The sequence below is a fragment of the Geotrypetes seraphini genome, chromosome 3 (genome assembly GCF_902459505.1).
Source record: "Geotrypetes seraphini chromosome 3, aGeoSer1.1, whole genome shotgun sequence".
Lineage (NCBI taxonomy): Eukaryota > Metazoa > Chordata > Amphibia > Gymnophiona > Dermophiidae > Geotrypetes > Geotrypetes seraphini.
In genome coordinates, this window is record NC_047086.1 from 68,682,369 (window position 1) to 68,703,024 (window position 20,656).

At 43.5% G+C, this 20,656-nt stretch overlaps 1 protein-coding gene across 4 annotated transcripts in view; it reads left to right on the forward strand.

Annotated features, from left to right (window-relative positions):
• GCLC (glutamate-cysteine ligase catalytic subunit) overlaps positions 1 to 20,656 on the forward strand; it is a 251,587-nt gene that overhangs the window by 39,993 nt on the left and 190,938 nt on the right. For 3 of the 4 annotated variants that reach the window (XM_033936647.1, XM_033936646.1, XM_033936645.1), the window contains exon 3: positions 14,194 to 14,376. The exons of the other annotated variant lie outside the window; for it this stretch is intronic. In XM_033936647.1, coding sequence (XP_033792538.1) covers positions 14,194 to 14,376 — 183 coding nt within the window. The remainder of the gene's footprint in view (positions 1 to 14,193; positions 14,377 to 20,656) is intronic. 4 annotated transcript variants of the gene reach the window in all.

Sequence of the window (20,656 nt, forward strand, 5' to 3'; positions counted from 1 at the left end):
GTAGGCATAGACATCTGTACGAGGTAGAGAAAATTCCTCACAAAGCAGGTCAAAGGGTTTGACCAGACCCTCGTCATCAACCAAATGAAACAAAAAACGAATCCCCTTTGCTTCCCAAAGCACAAAGCTAGCATTGTCCACCCCAGGAGGAAAACAGGCATTATAACGTAATGGTAAAAAGGGAGAGACAGTATTCTGTTTTTAAAACATTTCCATTAATTAATTTACCAGCCTGTAGTTCCCTGCCACTTCCTTACTTTCAGTTTTGTGGAAAGGGACCACATCCGCTCTAGTTCTGTTCTTTTTTTTTTTTTTTTTTTTTTGTGACAGCCTGGTAATTACAGATGCCTTTCAGTGTGAATATTACATCCGACCTGTTCTCGAGAAAAACGCCATCATCTTGACACCAGCTACAGTTGTGTAACATCAAGATACATATCCATGTTGTCTCGGCTTGGAATTTAATTCTGTTAGTTACTGTTTCAGCCTGAGCTTGTCCCACAGGCTGACAGTGAGCAAGAAGGTGCACAATAGGCTGCTTCCAAAAGCTTTTTAAAAAGTTAGGCATGCTTGCTGCTCCATACGCCATCAAATATTCATCCTGTTGTCCCCAGAATACCTGCTATAGGTGAGTAAATTTGCTTTATCCATGTATAATGCAAGGTTTTGTATTGTATTCAGGGATATAAAATATAAAAACATAAGGATTGCTACTGCTGGGTCAGACCAGTGGTCCATCGTGCCCAGCAGTCCGCTCACGCGGCGGCCCTTAAGTCAAAGACCAGTGTCCTATTTGAGTCTATCTTTACTTGCATATGTTCTGTTCCAGTAGGAACTTATCAAAACTTGTCTTGAATCCCTGAAGGGTGCTTTCCCCTATAACAGCCTCCGGAAGAGCATTCCAGATTTCTACTACTCTCTGGGTGAAGAAGAACTTCCTTATGTTTGTATGGAATCTTTTCCCTTCTAACTTTAGCAAGTGCCCTCTCATTCTCCTCACCTTGGAGAGGGTGAACAGTCTCTCTTTCTCTACTAAGCCAATTCCCTTCAAAGTCCCCTCTCAGTCCCTTAACCATTTTTGTCGCTCTTCTCTGGACTCTTCCGAGTAGTACTATGTCCTTTTTCATGTACGGCGACCAGTGTTGGATGCAGTATTCCAGGTGGGGGTATACCATGGCCCAGTATAATGGCATGATAATCTTTTTAGATCTATTTGTGATCCCCTTCTTAATCATTCCTAGCATTCTGTTTGCCCTTTCGCTGCTGCCGCACATTGCATGGATGGTTTCATTGACTTGTCTACAAGTACTCCCAAGTCTCTTTCCTGGGGGCTCTCTCCGAGTATAGCTCCGGACATCCTGTATTCGTGCATATGATTTTTGTTACCGACATGCATCACCTTGCACTTATCCATGTTGAACCTCATTTGCCATTTTGCGGCCCATTCCTCAAGCATATTTGTCTCTTTATAGGTCTTCGCAATCCTTCTGTGTCCTCACTATGAATAACTTTGTATCGTCTGCAAATTTAATCACCTCACTCATGCCAATTTCTAGGTCGTTTATAAATATGTTGAAGAGTACAGGCCAGAGCATCGAATCCTGCGGCACTCCACTTGTGACGCTTTTCCAGTCTGAGTATTGTCCATTCACCCCCACTCTGTTTCCTATCCACCAACTAGTTTTTAATCCACGCGAGTATATCACTCTCGATTCCATGGCTCACAATTTTCTGAAGTAGGCGTTCATACGGAACCTTGTCTAACGCCTTCTGGAAATCTAGATATACGACATCGACTGGGTCACCTTTGTCTATTTACTCCTTCGAAGAAGTGCAGTAAGTTCAGTGTTCTCCCCAGAAAATTTTTCCAGCCGGGTGGCACGAAAAAGTAGCCTGGTGGGGTGCGGCGGGGAAATTTGGTGATGGGGAAAATTAAATGTGCACTATTCTTTATTAGTTAGTTATTATTAATTGTTTTCCAATGCTCAATATGACTTCCTGTTTTAAGGTTTGACACTTAAGCAGTGTTCCAGTAGCATTTAAGCCACCCTTGAAAAAAAAAAGTAAAGCAGATCCTCTTATTCCGAATAACTACTGGCCAGTATCAAACCTTCCATTTCTTTCAAAACTACCATACTTGAGAGAGAGGTATTCAACCAACTTCAAACTCATGTTGAATCAGTTAATGCTTTGCATCCTGCGATAGCAATTCTGCCACAGCAAATGCACTGAATTCCATAGGAATTGAATGGACTATATAGTGCATTTGCCATGGGAGAATCACTACTGTGGCTTTGTAAAAGGGCCCTTACTGAGTGAACTCCATAGTCACCTAGACCAGTGTTTCTCAATTTCTTCAAGCCAAGTACACTCTTAAGTCTAACAAATGCCAACCAAGTACTCCAGCCCAAGCTCCGCCCCTGACCCCACCCCCATTATAATAGTACTAATTGTAATACAGTTTCTTCTATTCATTTTTCATGTACAGACAATATAATCTTATTAATTCATAATGGTAACCACAAAATTAAAAAAATAAACCCAAAGCACACAGTAAGCTGAGAAAATGTTAATTTATATTTGGGGGTTTTTTCAAAGAGGTCAAGGCAGATATGCAATCGGTAACAACTATAGAAATAGACAAATTTAGTGCAAAATATAGACAGCAGATTATAAATTTAAAAAACTGACACATTTCGATCACTAAATTGAAAATAAAATAATTTTTCCTATCTTTGTCTGGTGATTTAATTAGCTTCTGGTTGGATTTCCTTCTGACTGTGCATCCAACATTTCTTTCTTTCTGCCTCCTGCATGCTTCCTCTCCTCCAGACCTCATTCCCTTCCCCAACCAACATCTCTCTCTGTCTCTCCATGAGTCCAACTTTTTTTCCTCTCTTCTTCACCCCTATTGGCAACATGTCTGTCTGGCTCTTTATCGCTCTCGCTCTCGATCTCTCTCCTGCCACATCCAACATTTCTCCCCCTCTACTGCCCTGGATCAGGTGCAGCATATTTCACCACTGCACACCAGCCCTATGCCCATTTCTCCTATCATTCCTCCCCCTTTCATCCCTTTCAGTCTGCCCTCTCCACCACCATATCCAACATTTCTCCCTCTCATCCTTCTATTCCCCATGCATCTCTACCTCAGTTCTCTCTCTCTATGCCCAATTTTCCTTTTTTCCTTTCCCCATGTGCACCATCTCTCACTCACACACTCATGCCCATTAATTCTCCCTTCTGTGTCCAATGTTCATGCCCCCTCCCCGCCTTCTGTGTCAAGTTCATGCCCCCTCCCCATCTTCCAGCTTTGTCTCAAAATTAAGATGACGCTGGGGATCCCAGCCTGCCCCACATGCACTCCCCCTCCCCCAAAGCCCCGGAGATCTCTGCCTGCCCTGCCTGAACTACCCCAACCCATCCACAGAAGCCGCAGGCAATGCCTGGGATCCCTGCCTGCCTGCCCCCTGCTGGATCCCTCCCTCTCTCCCTGCCAGCTCGCTACACCATCCCCCACCCCCAAAGCCGACCCTGTTCCTTCATTTGGAGCCGGACTCTCTCCATCCTCCCCCAGCAGCAACTTTGTGCAGGGACGGCGCGTGTAGCAATTCACGTGCTTCACGTGGGTGGCCCTGAGAGAAGGTTCTGGGTCAGCTATGCAGCGTGTGAGTCACTGCTTGTTTTCCTGCACGGAGTGCTGCTGGGGGGAGGAGGGAGCCAGTCCAGATCCAACGAAGTAACAGGGTTGGCTTTGGGGGTGGGGGGTAGTGCTGCAGGCCAGCAGACAGGGAGGGAGGCAGAGTGAGAGTGAGATCCGACAGCAGCTTCAGCAGCCACTTCAGCACCAAGTGGACAGGGAGGGATCCCCAGCGGAGGCCAGGCCAAGTATCCCCAAGGGTATGCATACTGTGTGTTGAGAAACACTGATTTAATCCTATATTACTCCAGGTACATTAGATAGATTATGAGCCCGCCAGGACACAGGGGAAAATGCTTGAGTACCCTGAATAAATTCATGTAAACCATTCTGAGCTCCCCGGGGAGAACAGTATAGAAAATTGAAAAAAAATATATATATTTCCATCAGCTTTGTTGAAATGTTTCTATACTTTATATTGCTGGAGAGTTATTTTGTCACTGTTTTTCTTTATAGTTGTTCCATTAGATTTTTGGGGGGTGATTTTGTATTTTTGTCTGTTATTTTGTTAAGATGTTTTGGAAACTGCCTAGGTATAGGCAGTATATAAGTTTTAAAATAAATTTATAAAATAAAAAAGCTCACCTTTCAAGGTTGTGTTTTGTTGTTTGTTTTTTGTTGTTTTTTTTTTTTTGGGGGGGGCGGTTTACTTCACTTATACCAAATCTTATTCACATCAGCTAATACAGTACATAGCAATGAACATTTAATGCTCCCAATATGTACCAAGGTAGAAATATACTGGCCATTTAAAAAAGAATCATACACATTCCAAGCAAGGCAGCACTCACCGTTTAAACGCTGCTGCACCTCCTCCTCACTCATGTACACACTAAGGCCGGGCCCGGGGACACTGTGGTAGCCACTGCTTTTACTATACGGAGAGTAACTGACACGAGATCTTGCTTGGCCCCGCACCACAGGCAGGAACTGACACAGCCGCAGATCGCACATGAGGAGCCGAGGATGCCCACAGACAACTGCAGTAGGGGAGCCGGCCAGAAAACTACCCGGCGGACGGAGGGAGAGAAGGGAGGTAGAGAAGGAGAAGCTGGGTTGCACAAAACTCCTTGTTGGGCCGCGGGTTGGACAGCCCTGTAAAGATAACACCGTCCGTGTTGGCTTCCTTTCTCTTCCCTTCCCCCCCTCAGGACATTACTTCCAGTTTCGAAGGCATGCACAGTCTTACCCTTAGAACCCTGCCTGATTTTATTTATATATTTATTTTTTAAAGCGCCAACAGAGGCGGGAGTCAAACATTTAACTTCCAGCGGCTCTTCAGGCTGTGACAAGTCAGCCTGGGGAATTGTGTTTTTGTTAAATGTTTGTTTGAGCAGCAGCGGCAGTAGCAGGATTCGCGACTGAGATGACAGCCGGGTGGTCATCTAAATTAGCTAGGCGGAGCGCCCAGCTAAAAGGCTCTGGGGAGAACACTGAAGTTTATCAAACAAGATCTTCCTTTGCTGAAGCCATGCTGGCTGGTCCTCATCAGTTTGTGTCCGTCAAGGTGAAAGCAAGTAAAATGTTTTGCTTTATGAGACATTAATTGACTTCAACATTAAACTGCAATTTTTTTTTTTCTTTATTCATTTTAAAATCTTACAGCAAGTGTACAAGAATATATCATTAATAACTACAATATAACACTTGAAATTCTTTCTCATATAATCCTAAAAACATAAAAATTATAACCCTTCCCACCCTCCCTTCCACAATTCATGCAACAAAACATATCATATATATATTATAAACGCATTATTTAGTAAAATTTCCATAACAACCCCCCACCCCCCCATGTGTACATATATCTATCCAAGGAAAATTATGTTTACTCATTATAATATTTTTCCAACGGCTCTCAGATCTTTATAAAATTATTATAATTCCTTTTCTGCTTAGCAATTGCTCTTTCCATCTTAAAAATATGGCATAGCGAATTCCACCAAAATGTATAATTAATATTAGTATAATTTTTCCAGTTATTGGTAATATGCTGAATGGCAACCCCTGTCATGATTAATAAAAGTTTGTTATTATGTGACGATATTTGACTTTTTTCTTCATAGACATGCCGAACAGAAAAGTATCATAGGATAGTGCAACATGGTTTTCTAATAGACAATTTACTTGAGTCCAAATTGAATTCCAAAATATCCTAATACAGGGACAATAATAAAGTAAATGATCCAGTGTCCCCGCTTCCAGATTAGAATGCCAGCATCTATTAGACTTTTGTAAACGAACAGGGGTCCAAAATGCTCTATACAACAAAAAGAAACAAGTTTGCCTCAGATGCAGACACTATACATCTCATTCTCCAAGACCAAATTTGTGGCCATTGAGATGCAGAAATTTGCTACTTAATCTCAATGCTCCAAATGTCTCTTAGACCATTTTTGGGGTTTTTATTCATATATCCAGATAGTAATTTATACCACAATGCGGCTTGATGTCCCAGGAAGTCTGCTTGGAAGCATAAGAACTCCAAACTACGGTATATTGTTTATTTAGATTTTTCCATTCAGGGAACCCCACCTGAATAGCTTGCTTCAACTGCAACCATTTAAAACTTTGCAATTTATTAAGACCAAATCTATGCTGCAGCTGTGAAAAATCAAGCAGTTTACCATCTGAAATAACACCATTCAGAGTTTGAATACCTGCAATAATCCAGTTCTTCCATAAGATTTTAGATCCGTCAATTTGAATCTTGGAGTTTATCCATAAAGATTGATTCATTGATTTACTTATTGGAATAGGTGTAAGTTACTAATGTATCTCAATGTTTTCCATGTGTCTGATAGAATTCTGTTCTCTTTATACTTTCTAGGCATTTTAATACTAGGAACATGAGCTAAATTTAAAGGAAACAAGAGACGCCACTCCAAATATAACCAATTTGGAGCATTATCCATGAGTTCTGGAAGGATCCAATACATACCCTGACGTAAAATATAGGATTGATGATACTTATAAAAATTAGGAAAATTTACCCCACCCTCCTTAATTGTTTTTTGTAGAGATACTAAAGCAATTCTAGGCATTTTACCCAGCCAAAGAAACTTCGTGAGGATACCATTAAGCATTTTATAAAAGGACCCATGAAAAAAAATTGGTATAATACTCATTTGATAGCAAACCACAGGCAATATCATCATTTTAATAGTTTGAACTCTCCCCCACCAAGAAAGATGTAAAGGATTCCATTGCTCGCAAAACTCTTAACTCTTTTTAATAAAATTTTTCATTCTCTTTTACTGTGTCATCAAGATTATTTTTAATCCATCTTCTTTCCATATGAATGGAAAAGAATAGTCCTTTAGAACAATGCACATTTAACGGAAGAATTTCTGACTTACTCCAATTTATTTTGTATCCTGAAAATTTTCCAAATGTATCAATCGATTCCAACAAACATGGAATGGTAGTTTCTGGATTACTCAAATAAAGTAGAATATTATCTGCATATGCTGAAACTTTATATTCCCAATCAGAATGAGGAATACCCTGTATCCCCTTTGCTTGTTGAATGGCTAACAATAAAGGTTCTAATACAACATCGAACAGCAAAGGAGATAAAGGACAGCCTTGTCTAACTCCCCTCTGCAAATTAAAACGCTCAGATAAATTATTAATATTCAGTCTTGCAAAAGGGGAACTATACAATGTTTTAATCATTTGTATAAATCTAAGACCTACACCAAACCAATCTAATGCTCGGTACATAAAATTCCATTCAACCCTATCAAAAGCTTTCTCTGCATCCAAAGATACAGAAAAAGCCGGATCTTTCATATTTTTGGTTAAATTTAACATATGAAACGCTAATCTTGAATTATTAGAGGAATGTCTTTTAGCAACATATCCTGTTTGGTGCATATCAGTAATAAGGGAGAGCCTTAGCTAAGCGTAAAGCCAATATCTTTGCCAAAAGTTTTCCATCTACATTTATTAATGAGATAGGCCTGTAGTTCAAAACCAAAGTGGGATCTCTATTTGGCTTAGGCAAAACAATTGTTAATGATTCAGCCATAGTACCTGTAATATAACCTTTAGTAAGTTGTGACTGATATAAATTTAACAAATGAGGTAAAAGGAGAATTTGAAATGATTTATAAAATTCTACTGTGAAACCATCACCACCTGGAGCGGATCCAACTCTAAGAGACTTCAACGCTGTTTCTAATTCTTTTAGAGATATCGGCTCTTCCAAACTCCTTTTTATATTATCTGGAACCTTCGGTCCAATAATTAAGTTTAAAAATTCTAATCCATCTTTTTCCCTGTCTTCATAAGGCTCAGAAGAATTTTTTAGTAATCTGCATCATGGTTACAAGACTATGCAAGAAACTTGGCTGTGGTATTTGAATGTACATGCTGTTAGGAGAAATGTTCATACTCGGGTTCTACTTACAGATAGGATGAAAACTGGAATGTAAACACTCCCACCAGACTGCAGTTTAAATCTTTTTAAAGGGATTCTGCATTTCCCCTACATCTGTTCTGGATGTTGCAAATTATATAACCAACTTTTAAAATATTGCTTAATCTAATTTGTTTTTGTCTTTGATAACAGTATTTATCCCAGGACAAGCAGGCAGGTATTCTCACATATGGGTGACGTCATCGACGGAGCCCACATGCGGATGCCTCACAAGCAGACTTGCTTGAAGAAACTCGAAGTTTCGAGTCACCCGCACCGTGCATGCGCGAGTGCCTTCCCGCCCAGCACAGGGCGCGTCTCCTCAGTTTTCCTCGGAGCTGAGAAGTCCGTCTTTGACTCTCTGTGTTTAACTTCGTTACTTTGTGCCTTCTCTGAACCGTGGTTTGTATTTTTTTCCTCACGAATCGCTGTTCTTATTTTATTTCTTTTATTTTCAGTAAAAACAAAAACATTTTTTCTTCTTCCGTCCGTTTCTTGGGACAGGCCGCAGCCCGAGGGCTTTGATCTTGCGGCGGCTATTTTTCCTTCTATGTCACGGCCTGCCACGAGCTTCAGGAAGTGTAGCAAGTGCCAGCGTGTGATCTCTCTTACGGACCCACACCGTTGCTGCCTTAAGTGCCTTGGGCCGAATCATCGTCCTAGGTTGTGCCTGCCTTGCCAAACACTTCAGCCTCGTGCTTTCAATCGTCATTGTATTTTGGTGGACAAGCTCTTTGAGATGGAATCTTCTAATGATCCCTCGACTTCAAAGGCGTCCTCCACCTCGACTCCTACCGAGGTTTCTCCTGCTTCTACTGCTTTCACCTCGAGCCTCATCAGACCTTCGTCGTTTGCAGCGGCTCTTTCTTCGATGACTTCTGTATCTTCCCCTGTTTCCTCAGGTCAGATAGCTCAGCAGTCGTTTCCACCGGTAGTGATTTAAAGTGCCTAAGACTCCCAGGTCGAAGCACACTCGCACTACACTACCTCGAAGGAACCTCCAGCCAAAGCAGGTGGTCCGGTTTCAGATGCGGATCCATCCTTGCCTGCTTCTTTTCAGACCATGTTAGAGAAGCAGTTTATTCAGTTCCTTACAAATATGGGACCAAAACTGCTTCCTCTTATCCAGCCTGGGCATTCAGCAGACTCCCGGGAGGTCGAGCCGCTTCCTTTGTCTCAGTCTGAGCTTACACACTCTTTGCAGGGAGCAGAGTCTCTGCGAGTGTCTGGTCTGGTATCCAAGCACGTGAAGCAAGGAGCAGATTCTTTGCGAGTGCCTCGGCAGGATTCTTCACACTCTATACAAGGAGCAGAGTCTTTGGGAGTGCATCGAGGTTCTTCCCATCAAGCCTCTGGAGCTTCGATCTACAGCCTCCAGTCCTATCCATTCTTTGAAAGCATCGGCTGCTTCCATCTCCGAGGCAAAGTCTCCTCTATCCTCAAGATCTGCTTCCAGGCACAGTTCTCATCGACGATCGAGGCATCCTTCCAGGCATAGTTCTTCTTCTAAAGAACGACCTTCTTCAACTAAGCCTCGATCTACCCCAACTTCGACTGGACCACCGACTCCTCGTTCGAGGTCTCCAATACCGGACCTCGAGGATATCCTGTTTCGATTGCCTCGTCCAAGTCACCATGTTCCTTCAATGCCTTTTTTCCTGCCGAGGCTTCATCTTCGACCCAAGCTGCTTCAATGTCCTTGAGTCCTTCTCGAGGCAAAGCATTGGTGGATCGGCTATCTTTCTCATCTTTCCTTCGTCAGATGGCTGTAGACTTGGATCTTCAATTAGACACTGGCTCTAAATACTCTAAGGAGTATCTCGAAGTCATGCATCTCCCTCAACCTCCAGTGGAGTCACTTAAGCTTCCTCTTCATAAGCTTTTAAGTCAGACTTTTGGTCGATGCATGGAGACACCTTTTTCCATACCAGCTGTTCCAGGCAAACTGTACATCGCAAAGGGTTTGACAACTCACAGTTATCTCATCAATCCCTGCTTGTCAAGTCCTCCTTAAAGAGGTCCCATCCTTCCAAGGTTTATGCCACCGTTCCTCAGGGAAGGGAAAACTATGGACAAATTTGGACGTCGCATCTATTAAAATGCTTTGATGTCCTCTAAAGTCCTCAACTATAATTTTCAATTCATCACTTATTTTGAATTCCTTATTTCTTTACTACCAAAGTTCTTGAATTATTTGGATACTCAAATGCACTTTGAATTTCAAGAAGTCCTTGCTTCTTTGTCTCAACTCCGTTTGCATCTCCTCTAGTCATCTTATAATGCCTTCGAGTTGTTTGCCCGAGCAGCTGCTTGCTCCGTAGCTATGCGTCGTCTTGCCTGGCTTCGTACCATTTACATGGACCCTAATCTTCAAGACCGCTTAGCTAATAGTCCTTGTGAGGGCAATGACCTCTTTGATGAATCTATCGAGGCAGCCACCAAGAAATTGTCTGACCATGAAAAATCCTTTGCTTCTATTGTCAGACCTAAGCCAAAGCCAGCTCCTGCCAAACCTGCACGCCCTGCTCTTATCTATCAACGGCGTTTTACTCCGAAGCTGGCTCCTTATACTCGCCCTCCTCTTAAGAAACAGCAACCTCAGAAGCAACAGAAACCTCAACCTTCTTCTGCACCTAAGGCTTCTCAGCCTTTTTGACTGTTTTCAACAGAGCATAACCTCCACCGTTCTGTCTCTGTCTCATTTTCCCACTATAGGAGGTCGTCCCCATCATTTTTACCACCGATGAACGTCAATTACATCCGACCTCTGGGTCCTTACCATCATCAGGGAAGGATACTCTCTTCACTTCACTGAGGTTCCTCCAAGAGAGTATCCTTCCAATCCTTCCCAGAACGCCCTTCATCTTCAGGAAGCTCAGCTCTGCTTCGTCTCCATGCCATCAAACCAGTTCCCTTGGAACAGCAGAACAGGGGGTTTTACTCCCGTTACTTCCTTGTTCCGAAGAAGACGAGTGATGTGCGACCCATTCTAGATCTCAGGGCTCTCAACAAATTTCTAGTCAAAGAAAAGTTTTGAATGTTGTCCCTGAAATCCCTTTATCCCTTCCTCGAGCAGAACGACTGGTTATGCTCTCTGGATCTCAAGGAAGCCTACACTCATATACCCATTCACCCGGCCTCCCGTCAGTACCTCAGATTTCAGGTGGGGAATCTACATTATCAATACAGAGTACTACCCTTTGGCCTGGCCTCGTCTCCCAGAGTGTTCACCAAGTGCCTGGTAGTGGTAGCAGCAGCTCTAAGGAATCATGGTCTTCAGGTGTTTCCCTACCTCGACGACTAGCTCATCAAAGACTCCATGTCTCAAGGGGTTATTGTAGCGAACCAACAGACTACCTGGTTCCTACAAGATCAATTTTCCCAAATCTCAGCTTCAACCCTCACAGACTCTACAGTTCATTGGAGCTGTTCTGGACACTGTCCAACTCGGGGCATTCCTTCCACAACAACGACTGGAAGCTCTTCTTCAATTCTGTCAATCAGTGTCTTCCTGCTCTTCCGTCTCAGCGAGACACATGATGGTTCTTCTAGGTCACATAGCCTCTTCAGTACACGTGACTCCTTTTGCCAGACTTCACCTCAGAATTCCTCAGTGGACCCTGGCATCTCTATGGATGCAAGTTTGCGACCCTCCCTCTGGACACATTTCAGTCACTCCTTCATTGAAGACGTCTCTCCGTTGGTGGATGCTCTCTTCCAATCTTTCCAGAGGCTTGCTTTTTGAAACGCCCCCTCATCAGAAGGTCCTCACGACAGACTCTTCAACCTACGCTTGGGACGCTCATCTCGATGGTCTCCGTACACAAGGCCACTGGACCAGTACGGATCGTCAATGTCACATCAATCTGTTGGAACTCAGAGTGATTTTCAAGGCTTTTTGACATCTTCTTCATGACCAGGTAGTCTTCATCCGGACGGACAACCAAGTCGCCATGTATTGCGTCAACAAAACAGGGAGGATCGGGATCTGCCTCCCTTTGTCAAGAAGCTCTGAAAGTTTGGGACTGGGCAATCCACCACAACACCTTCCTCAAAGCTGTCTACATTAAAGGGGCAAAGAATTGCTTAGCGGACAACTTGAGTCGTCTCCTGCAGCCTCGTGAATGGACATTCCATTCCGCCCCTCTTCATCACATTTTCTCACAATGGGGAACGCCTCAGATAGACCTCTTTGCAGCTCCCCACAACTACAAACTGCCTCAGTTCTGCTCCAGAATATACTCTCCTCTTCGCCTCAAGGCAGATGCTTTTCTTCTGGAATGGTCGAATCTTTTCCTCTATGCATTCCCTCCATTCCCTCTCATTTTCAAGACTCTGGTCAAGTTGAAGAACGATCATGCCACCATGATTCTAATTGCTCCTCAGTGGTCAAGACAACCTTGGTACTCCCTTCTACTTCAACTCAGCAGCAGGGAGACCAACCTTCTACCAGTTTTTCCTTCTCTGCTTACACAGAGTCAAAGATCTCTGCTTCATCCCAACCTGCAGTCTCTACACCTGACAGCTTGGTACCTTTCAACATAACTCCTCTTCAGTTTTCTCAATCTGTAAGAGATGTTTTAGAAGCTTCTAGGAAGCCTACCACTCGACAATGCTATCACCAAAAGTGGACTAGATTTTCTACGTGGTGTTTTTCTCATCATAAGGAACCTCAGCATTCCTCCTTATCTTCTGTTTTGGACTACCTTTTGCACTTATCCAATTCTGGCCTCAAGTCTACATCTATCCGAGTCCATCTCAGTGCAATTGCAGCTTTCCATCAGCCTATTGAAGGGAAACCCCTCTCTGCTCATCCAGTGGTTTCCAAATTCATGAAAGGACTCTTCAATGTCAAAGCTCCTCTCAAACCACCTCCTGTGGTTTGGGACCTCAATGTTGTCCTTACTCAACTAATGAAGCCTCCATTTGAACCAATTGATAAGGCTCATTTGAAGTATCTCACTTGGAAAGTGGTGTTTCTCATTGCCCTCACTTCTGCTCGAAGAGTCAGTGAGCTGCAAGCTTTAGTTGCTGATCCATCATTCACGGTGTTCCATCATGACAAAGTGGTTCTTCATACTCATCCTAAATTCCTACCTAAAGTGGTCTCCGAATTTCATCTCAACCAATCCATTGTTCTTCCAGTGTTTTTTTCCAAAGCCTCATTCTCACCCTGGAGAATCAGCTCTTCATACTCTGGACTGTAAACGTGCTTTGGCCTTCTACTTGGAACACACCAAACCACACAGAACTGCTCCTCAACTTTTTGTTTTCTTCAATCCAAATAAGTTGGGCCATCCTATTTCTAAGCGTACCATCTCTAACTGGATGGCAGCTTGTATCTCATTCTGCTATGCCCAGGCTGGATTATCCCTTCACAATAAAGTCACAGCCCATAAGGTCAGAGCTATGGCAGCTTCAGTAGCTTTCCTCAGATCTACACCTATTGAGGAAATTTGTAGAGCTGCAACTCGGTCCTCGGTTCATACCTTCACTTCTCACTATTGTCTGGATACTTTCTCCAGACGGGATGGACAGTTTGGCCAAACAGTATTACAAAATTTATTATCCTAAATTGCCAACACTCTCACCATCCCATTCTGGTTAGCTTGGAGGTCACCCATATGTGAGAATACCTGCCTGTTTGTCCTGGGATAAAGCACAGTTACTTACCGTAACAGGTGTTATCCAGGAACAGCAGGCAGCTATTCTCACAATCCACCCACCTCCCCTGGTTGGCTTCTCTGCTAACTATCTGAACTGAGGAGACGCGCCCTGTGCTGGGCGGGAAGGCACTCGCGCATGCGCGGTGTGGGCAACTCGAAACTTCGAGTTTCTTCAAGCAAGTCTGCTTGTGAGGCATCCACATCCGGGCTCCATCGATGAGGTCACCCATATGTGAGTATAGCTGCCTGCTGTCCCTGGATAACACCTGTTACAGTAAGTAACTGTGCTTTCTAGCTGTGCATATGAATTCCATTTATTCCTGTTTAAGTTCATAAGTCTGTTGAAGGTTTGCTGTCTTGATTTGTGAAATTTAACTTATACTAGTCATTCATCATCTTTTAAGCCATCCAACACTCTGGCGACCAGAATATGGCAGCTACATGATTGAAGGAACACCAGGGCAGCCGTATGGAGGGACCATGGCTGATTTCAACACTGTGGAAGATAATATGAAGAAAAGACGACAGGAGGCATCGTCTTTGTTGCAACAAAATGAAGTTATTTGTACAGTGACATCATTTCCAAGGTTAGACCTACCTTTAATATTTTCCTGTAAGAATCTCATTAAAATTTGATGTTCGGTTAATACTCCATTAACACATTTACACGTCAGACTTTTAAATACAATTTCTGAAGACCTGGAACAGTGGCTAACACTTCACTTATATGGAGATCTCCATTATATTTTAAGCCAAGGCAACTGTTTCAGCTCTTGAGTGTTAGGAGACTTTTGCGGTAGTACCTCTTACAGACCCCAGGTGCTCTTAAGATGTAATGGTTGGTTCAGAGATCAATAGTTGCTGGTCTTGAGGGAGCAAATTGTAGAAAACTGTTTAGTACTGTACTGATATTAGAGAATGGAAGTAAAGGTAAAATATTGGAGGGAGTGTTCAGTTCAGAGAGTAACCAGAGCTGCTGTTTTCCCCAGTTTTAGCTAAAACCAAATCTGTGGCCAAAAATGTATCAGCATGCCTTGACCCATAGGCTTCCCCTGACCTACCTTAAGAGTCTGGTGGCCTTAGGGCATGAGTTATCTTCTAGTCATTTCTGCCCCTGACAGCTCTGCAACCAAATTGACTGGTGCAACTTCACCCAGCAGCTGTTTCTTGGAGCCAGCTTAGTCAGGAGAGGCTTGAATCACTCTGCCTATAACAGCTTCAATCTGAACATGTCTGCCTCCCATGGCAATCTCAGCAGTCATTTTTGACTGCAGAGCCAGTATGGGCATGAGTGCATGAGGGATTGCCCTATTGAGGCCACTGATACACCAGGGTATGTAAGGTAGGTCCAAGGTAGAAACCTGTTTTGTTTTAGAGGAGGATGCGGAGTGGGACTAGTGCTGCCCAATTCAGGAAAAACAATTTCGATTCAATTCAGCCTATTGAATTGGTTTTTTGATTCAATTCGGTTTTCCTGCCCAGTTGGGTGTTTTTTTCAAACATCCTGGTGGGTTTATTTTATAGCCTCTTCACCCCCTTTGCCCTCTCCTGCCCACACTGGCGCTGTGGTGTAAACAAAACAAACAAACAAAAAAGACTTTTCCTCTCTCTGTTAAATCCTAGCTCGGGTCAAGATGGCGGCGATGTGAGGAGCTGTGAGAGAAGCGTTGGGATCTCTCCGCGTTTAGCTGTAGCTCTTGCCTGAATTATTTACCTCGTCTTCTTTTTGCCTCCGAAGAGAAAAGGGGTGGTCAGGGGACCTTCCTCGCCGGCCCTGGCGTCTACCCCCCGGCAGCTAACGATGGAAAGCTTCTTTTCGGCTCTTCCGGCACCAGAAATATCCGGAGTGGAGAGCCCGGCGTTGGGCGGCGAAGAGAGGGAGTCGTGTGCCCTTTTGGGCATAGAAACATCGCTGTCTCCTCCGGTTTCCCACACTCCTCCGTGTCCAGCAACTGCCGGAACGATGTGGCGAGAGACACCCGATCCCGGAAGTGGAGGCGTGGGGTCTCCCGACGAGGGCACATCGTCTGGAGACAGTTTGCTGATGGAAGCCAACAAGAGAGAGGGGGATTTGTCCTCTCCGACGGAGGTTTCCCTTCAAAGCATCTGGTCTTTGCTTCAGCGGATGGAGTCAAAAATGGAAAAATCATCTGAAGAGGTAACAAAAATAGTGGAAAACTTGGACTCGCTGACTAAAACTGTGGAAATAATGAAAAGGGATTCTAGTGCTCAAACTAAGCAGATGCAGGAGGATATATTGCACTTACAACAATTCAAGGTGGCTTCAATTAAAGATAGTTTCCTTATAAATAAGAAATTGGAGCAATTTGAAAATTTTAATAGGCGTTTGAACCTCCGTATTTTAAATTTTCCTCAAATTCCGGGTATATTGCCTTTGGACTTATTAAAAAGATACCTGATTGAAAATTTAAAGATTTCGTCAAACTGTATTCCCCCTATAAATAAAGTCTACTATTTACCAAATAATAAGAAGATACCCGGAAGACAAGAAGGAGATAAGGAGGGAAAATAATGAAATAGAATTTACTAATGTGACTGCTCTTCTTGAACAAACAATTACTATTGATACTGTTAGAGCTACGCTCTTAGTATCATTCGTTTTTGAGCAAGACGTGAACATGATTATGAAACTATTCTTTAAAAACTCACAGAAATTATTTGGGGAGCAAAAAGTTTGGATATATCCTGATGTCGCAAAAACTACACAAGAACGGAGGAAAGAATTTCTTTCTATGCGTCAAGATATTATAAAGCTGGGAGCAACTTTCTTGTTAGCATACCCCTGTAAATGCTTAGTTAGGTATTTGGGAGTTAAATATACATTTTTTTCTCCTAATCACCTGAAGGAATTCTTGGATGTAAAGAAAATCATCAAGGACTGAGGGAAAATAGAAATTAATAGCTGATGTTTAGAACATAAAGCCTAATCGTTTAATTAAGTTCCTCGTTAAATTTCTCTCAAAAAGTTTCGATTGACCATCCCCTTATTATGGTGGTCTAAGAAAGGAAAAATTATTTTTTATAAGTATGAATCTGTAATACTTCTGTATTGTTTTTTCTTTCCTGTATTTAATGTAACAAGATGTATTCTTGTAAAATTTTGTTGAATAATAGAAATTAAAAAAAAAAAAATCCTAGCTCACGTTTGCGGTCTAACACCAGCTCTGGCAGGATACACGTTTCAAATCTGACATATTGTAATCACAAAACAGAAAATAAAATTAGTTTTTCTACCTTTTTGTTGTCTGGTCATTATACAAATCTTTTTGGTCCCAGGCTCTAATAACTTGCTTGCCAGGGTCTCCTTCTTTCTTCATGCTAACCATCCATCTGCCTTCTCTGTCCTCCCCTTCCATTTCCCTCCCCTCCCCAGGAGGTCTGGCATCTTTTCCTTTTTTCGTCTCCCTCCACAGATCCACCTTTTCTTAACTACCTTTTCATCCAGCATCTCTCCCTCCTTCCCCAGCACCCCAGGGTCCATCATCTCTCCCTTTCTTTTCCCAACTACCCTCCTATCCAGTATCTCTTTCTCCCCCTCCACACCATCCCTTGTGTCCAACTTCTCTCCCTTTCTGTTCCTTCCCTCCCTAAATCCCATTGTCCATCATCTCTCTCCCTCTTCTCTATTTTCATACCCATTATTTCTTCCCCCCCCAAAGTCTGGCATATGCACGTCATTTTGAACCCCCCTTCCCTCCCACCCTCCGTGTACTTCTACACCAGGGCCTCCTCCCTAAAGGCCTGCCTGTCCCCCCTGAAGGCCTGTTTCCCCCTTGAAGGCTTGTCCCCCCCCTGAAAGCCTGTCCCACCCCCTACCCCGAAGGACTGCTCACACCCCCGGAAGGCCTGCATGTTCCCCCTGGTCTCCCAATGGTGTCCGGCTTCCCCCCCCCCTCCCCTGGCCTCCCCACACTGTTTACCTTTTGAGGAGCTCCTGCAGACAAGATCGCGATGCTAGCGATCTTTGCACTGCTTCGGAACTGTTTCCTCTGCCGCGGTCCCGCCCCCTCCTCTGACATAAGCAGTGCAAAGATCGCTAGCATTGCGATCTTGTCTGCAGGCTGCTTCTCAAAGGTAAACGGTGCAGGGACGATGGGGGGGGAACCGGACACCAGCACTAAATGGCTGACCATCGCCTTCTAAAGTAGGTGCGGCAGCGGCCGGCCAGCAAGAGCAACACTGCCACTCCTGCTTTAGGGGGCGAGGGGGGAGAGTCAGCCGAATCGAGAACCAATTTTTTTGTTTGTTTGTTTGTTTGTTTTGTTTTGGTTTGAATCGATTCACCCGAAGTGAATCGATGAACCGATTCGAATTGGGCAGCATTAATGTTCCCTCTAAGCTGAGCGCATGAGCGATCGCTCACTATTTTCAGTGGTGTCGCTCATACTTTTTCTCGTGTTGCTCAATCGAGCTCGGGTGGAGGTGAGAGGAAGCGGCGGCAATCTGCCCTGCTCGTGCAGGACCGGCGAGATCAACATCAACAATTTCCTGCCAGTCCACGCAGGACCGGCAAGATCAACGAGCTGTAGTTCACGCAGTCCGACAGTGTGCTCTCTCCCCTCCCCTCCCAACGGCTCTCCTTACTTACAAGCCCAGCGATTCAGGAAGGAAGCCTTGGGGCTTTTGCTGAGTCGCGGCTGTCTCTGATGATGCAACTTCCGCTTTCCTCAGAGGCGGTGCGACCCAACAAAGGACCCAAGGCTGCCTTCCTGATCGCTGGACTGGCAAGTAAGGAGAGTTGCTGGGAGGGGAGAAAGCCACTGTTAGAGGCTGGGAAGCTGCTGGGCCTGGTGAGAAAAAAAGGGACAGCTGCTACTGGGCCTGGAGAGGGATAAGGAGAGATACTGCTGGGAGGGGAGGAGGGAAAGGAGTCTGGGAAGCTGCTGGGCAAGGGGAAAAAGGGGACAGCTGCTACTGGACCTGGAGAGAGATAAGGAGAGATGCTGCTGGGAGGGGAGGAGGGAAAGCAGTCTGGGAAGCTGCTGGGCAAGGGGAAAAAGGGACAGCTGCTACTGGGAAAAAACAAGCCAAAACTGCAGATATGTACAACGATGTAGGCAAAATTTATTGTGACAACCAAACTATATATTAAAACCTTTTTACCAAACAGGGGACCCAACACGTGTTTCGGACAAGAGGTAAGGGAGAAGAAAAAAGGAAGGAAACAGCTGGCAGGGAGATTAGAGAAGGGGAGAGACAGGAATGAGATGGGAAGGGGGGTCAGCAGAGAAATTGAAAGGAGCAAAGATGTTAGATCTGGTTTAGGAGAGATATAAATGAAGAGAGCAGTGAATCTGGAATGAATCATGTAAAAATGAGAGAGGGGCATAGGCTGGATGGAAAGGGGAGAGGGGCATAGAAAGAAGACAAATACCATATGAAAGGGGGAGAGGTCAGACAGTAGATGGAAGAGGGAGATGCTGGATTGAAGAGACAGAGAAGGCAGACGCTGGAAGGAAGAGAGTGAAAAGAAGATGAAAGCAGAAACCAGAGACAACAAAAGGTAGAAACAAATAATTTTATTTCTATTTTGTGATTTGAATATATCAGATTTGAAATATATATCCTGCTAGAGCTGGTGTTAGACATAACTGGGGACTGCAAAGTCCAGGCAGTGGCTTAGGGCTCTCTCTGACGAGGGGGCAGTTGCCCTAGTTGCACTCCCCTAACCCTATTCCTGCTATGTGTGACTGCGGTATTCTGTTAGCATGATATTTCTGTGTAGCATTCTGTAATAATTTGGCTTATTCAGTTTTCTTGATAGTAGAGGGGAAACAAGGGTTTTGTTGATCCTTGCTCTGTATTATTTGTATTTATAAAATGACAATTGTACAGAATATTGTTTCTTTTTATACTTTAATAAAATACATTCAGTATAAAATCATAACTGAGGCTTGTGCAGATGGGATCAGATGGTTTGCGAGGACCGAGCTCATGGAGACAGGGCGGAAACGGGTTTTTGGAAAACTGAAAAGAATCGAAGAGAATATTTGTGAAGATTGAAGAACTGATGATATTACGTAATTAAAAAAACTTTAAGTAAATTGTTTTTCTTCTAAGGTTTGAGTATTTAACCCTCCCACAATCTCGCAGGCACTTGTCCTCCGCACCTGCTCATAAATTTGTGGAGTATGTAACTTGTCGCTCATGCATATTTTTTTTAGCACACACCTCATCAATCTTTAGAGGGAACATTGAGTGGGACCCACTTATAGTGGCACTAATGCATTGAAACAAGGCCAGATTTTGGACTGGTTTGGCAGCCTGTGTTTCAGTGATTTGCTTTTTAACTTGAAAAATTTTTAAGATATAACTGACTAGATAGGCTGAAGCTCATTTGTGGGCAAATAGGGAAAATGTACCTTTGTGATTGGGTAACATCATCCTGAGGCTCATTGATCTGAGATACTTTCTCAAATCTCAGGAGAGCAATGTCCTTATGACATCCTGAGCATATACATAACATACCTTTATTCTTCTATACCGCCACAATCAAACGATTTCTAGGCGGTTTACACAGAAGAGAGCTGGCCAATCAGTGAAGTACAAATAGTTAAAAATACATGTTTCCTATGTATACACAAAGTAAAATTTTTGTTATCCATAAGGCTTCAATTAAGAATGAATTTATCAAACAGTACAGTCTTAATTTCTTTTTGAAATGTGCCATAAGACACCATGGCTCTACTAATATGACTTCCCAACCAGGACTACTGCTTACTTGCTTGAAATGCAAGTGTCCTACCCAAAAAAGACCTATAACTGCAACCAGTAATTTTTTGGATAGGCAAATAAATTGCAATTCTTAATTATCCTCGTAGGGCTGTATAGCATGAAATGAGATAG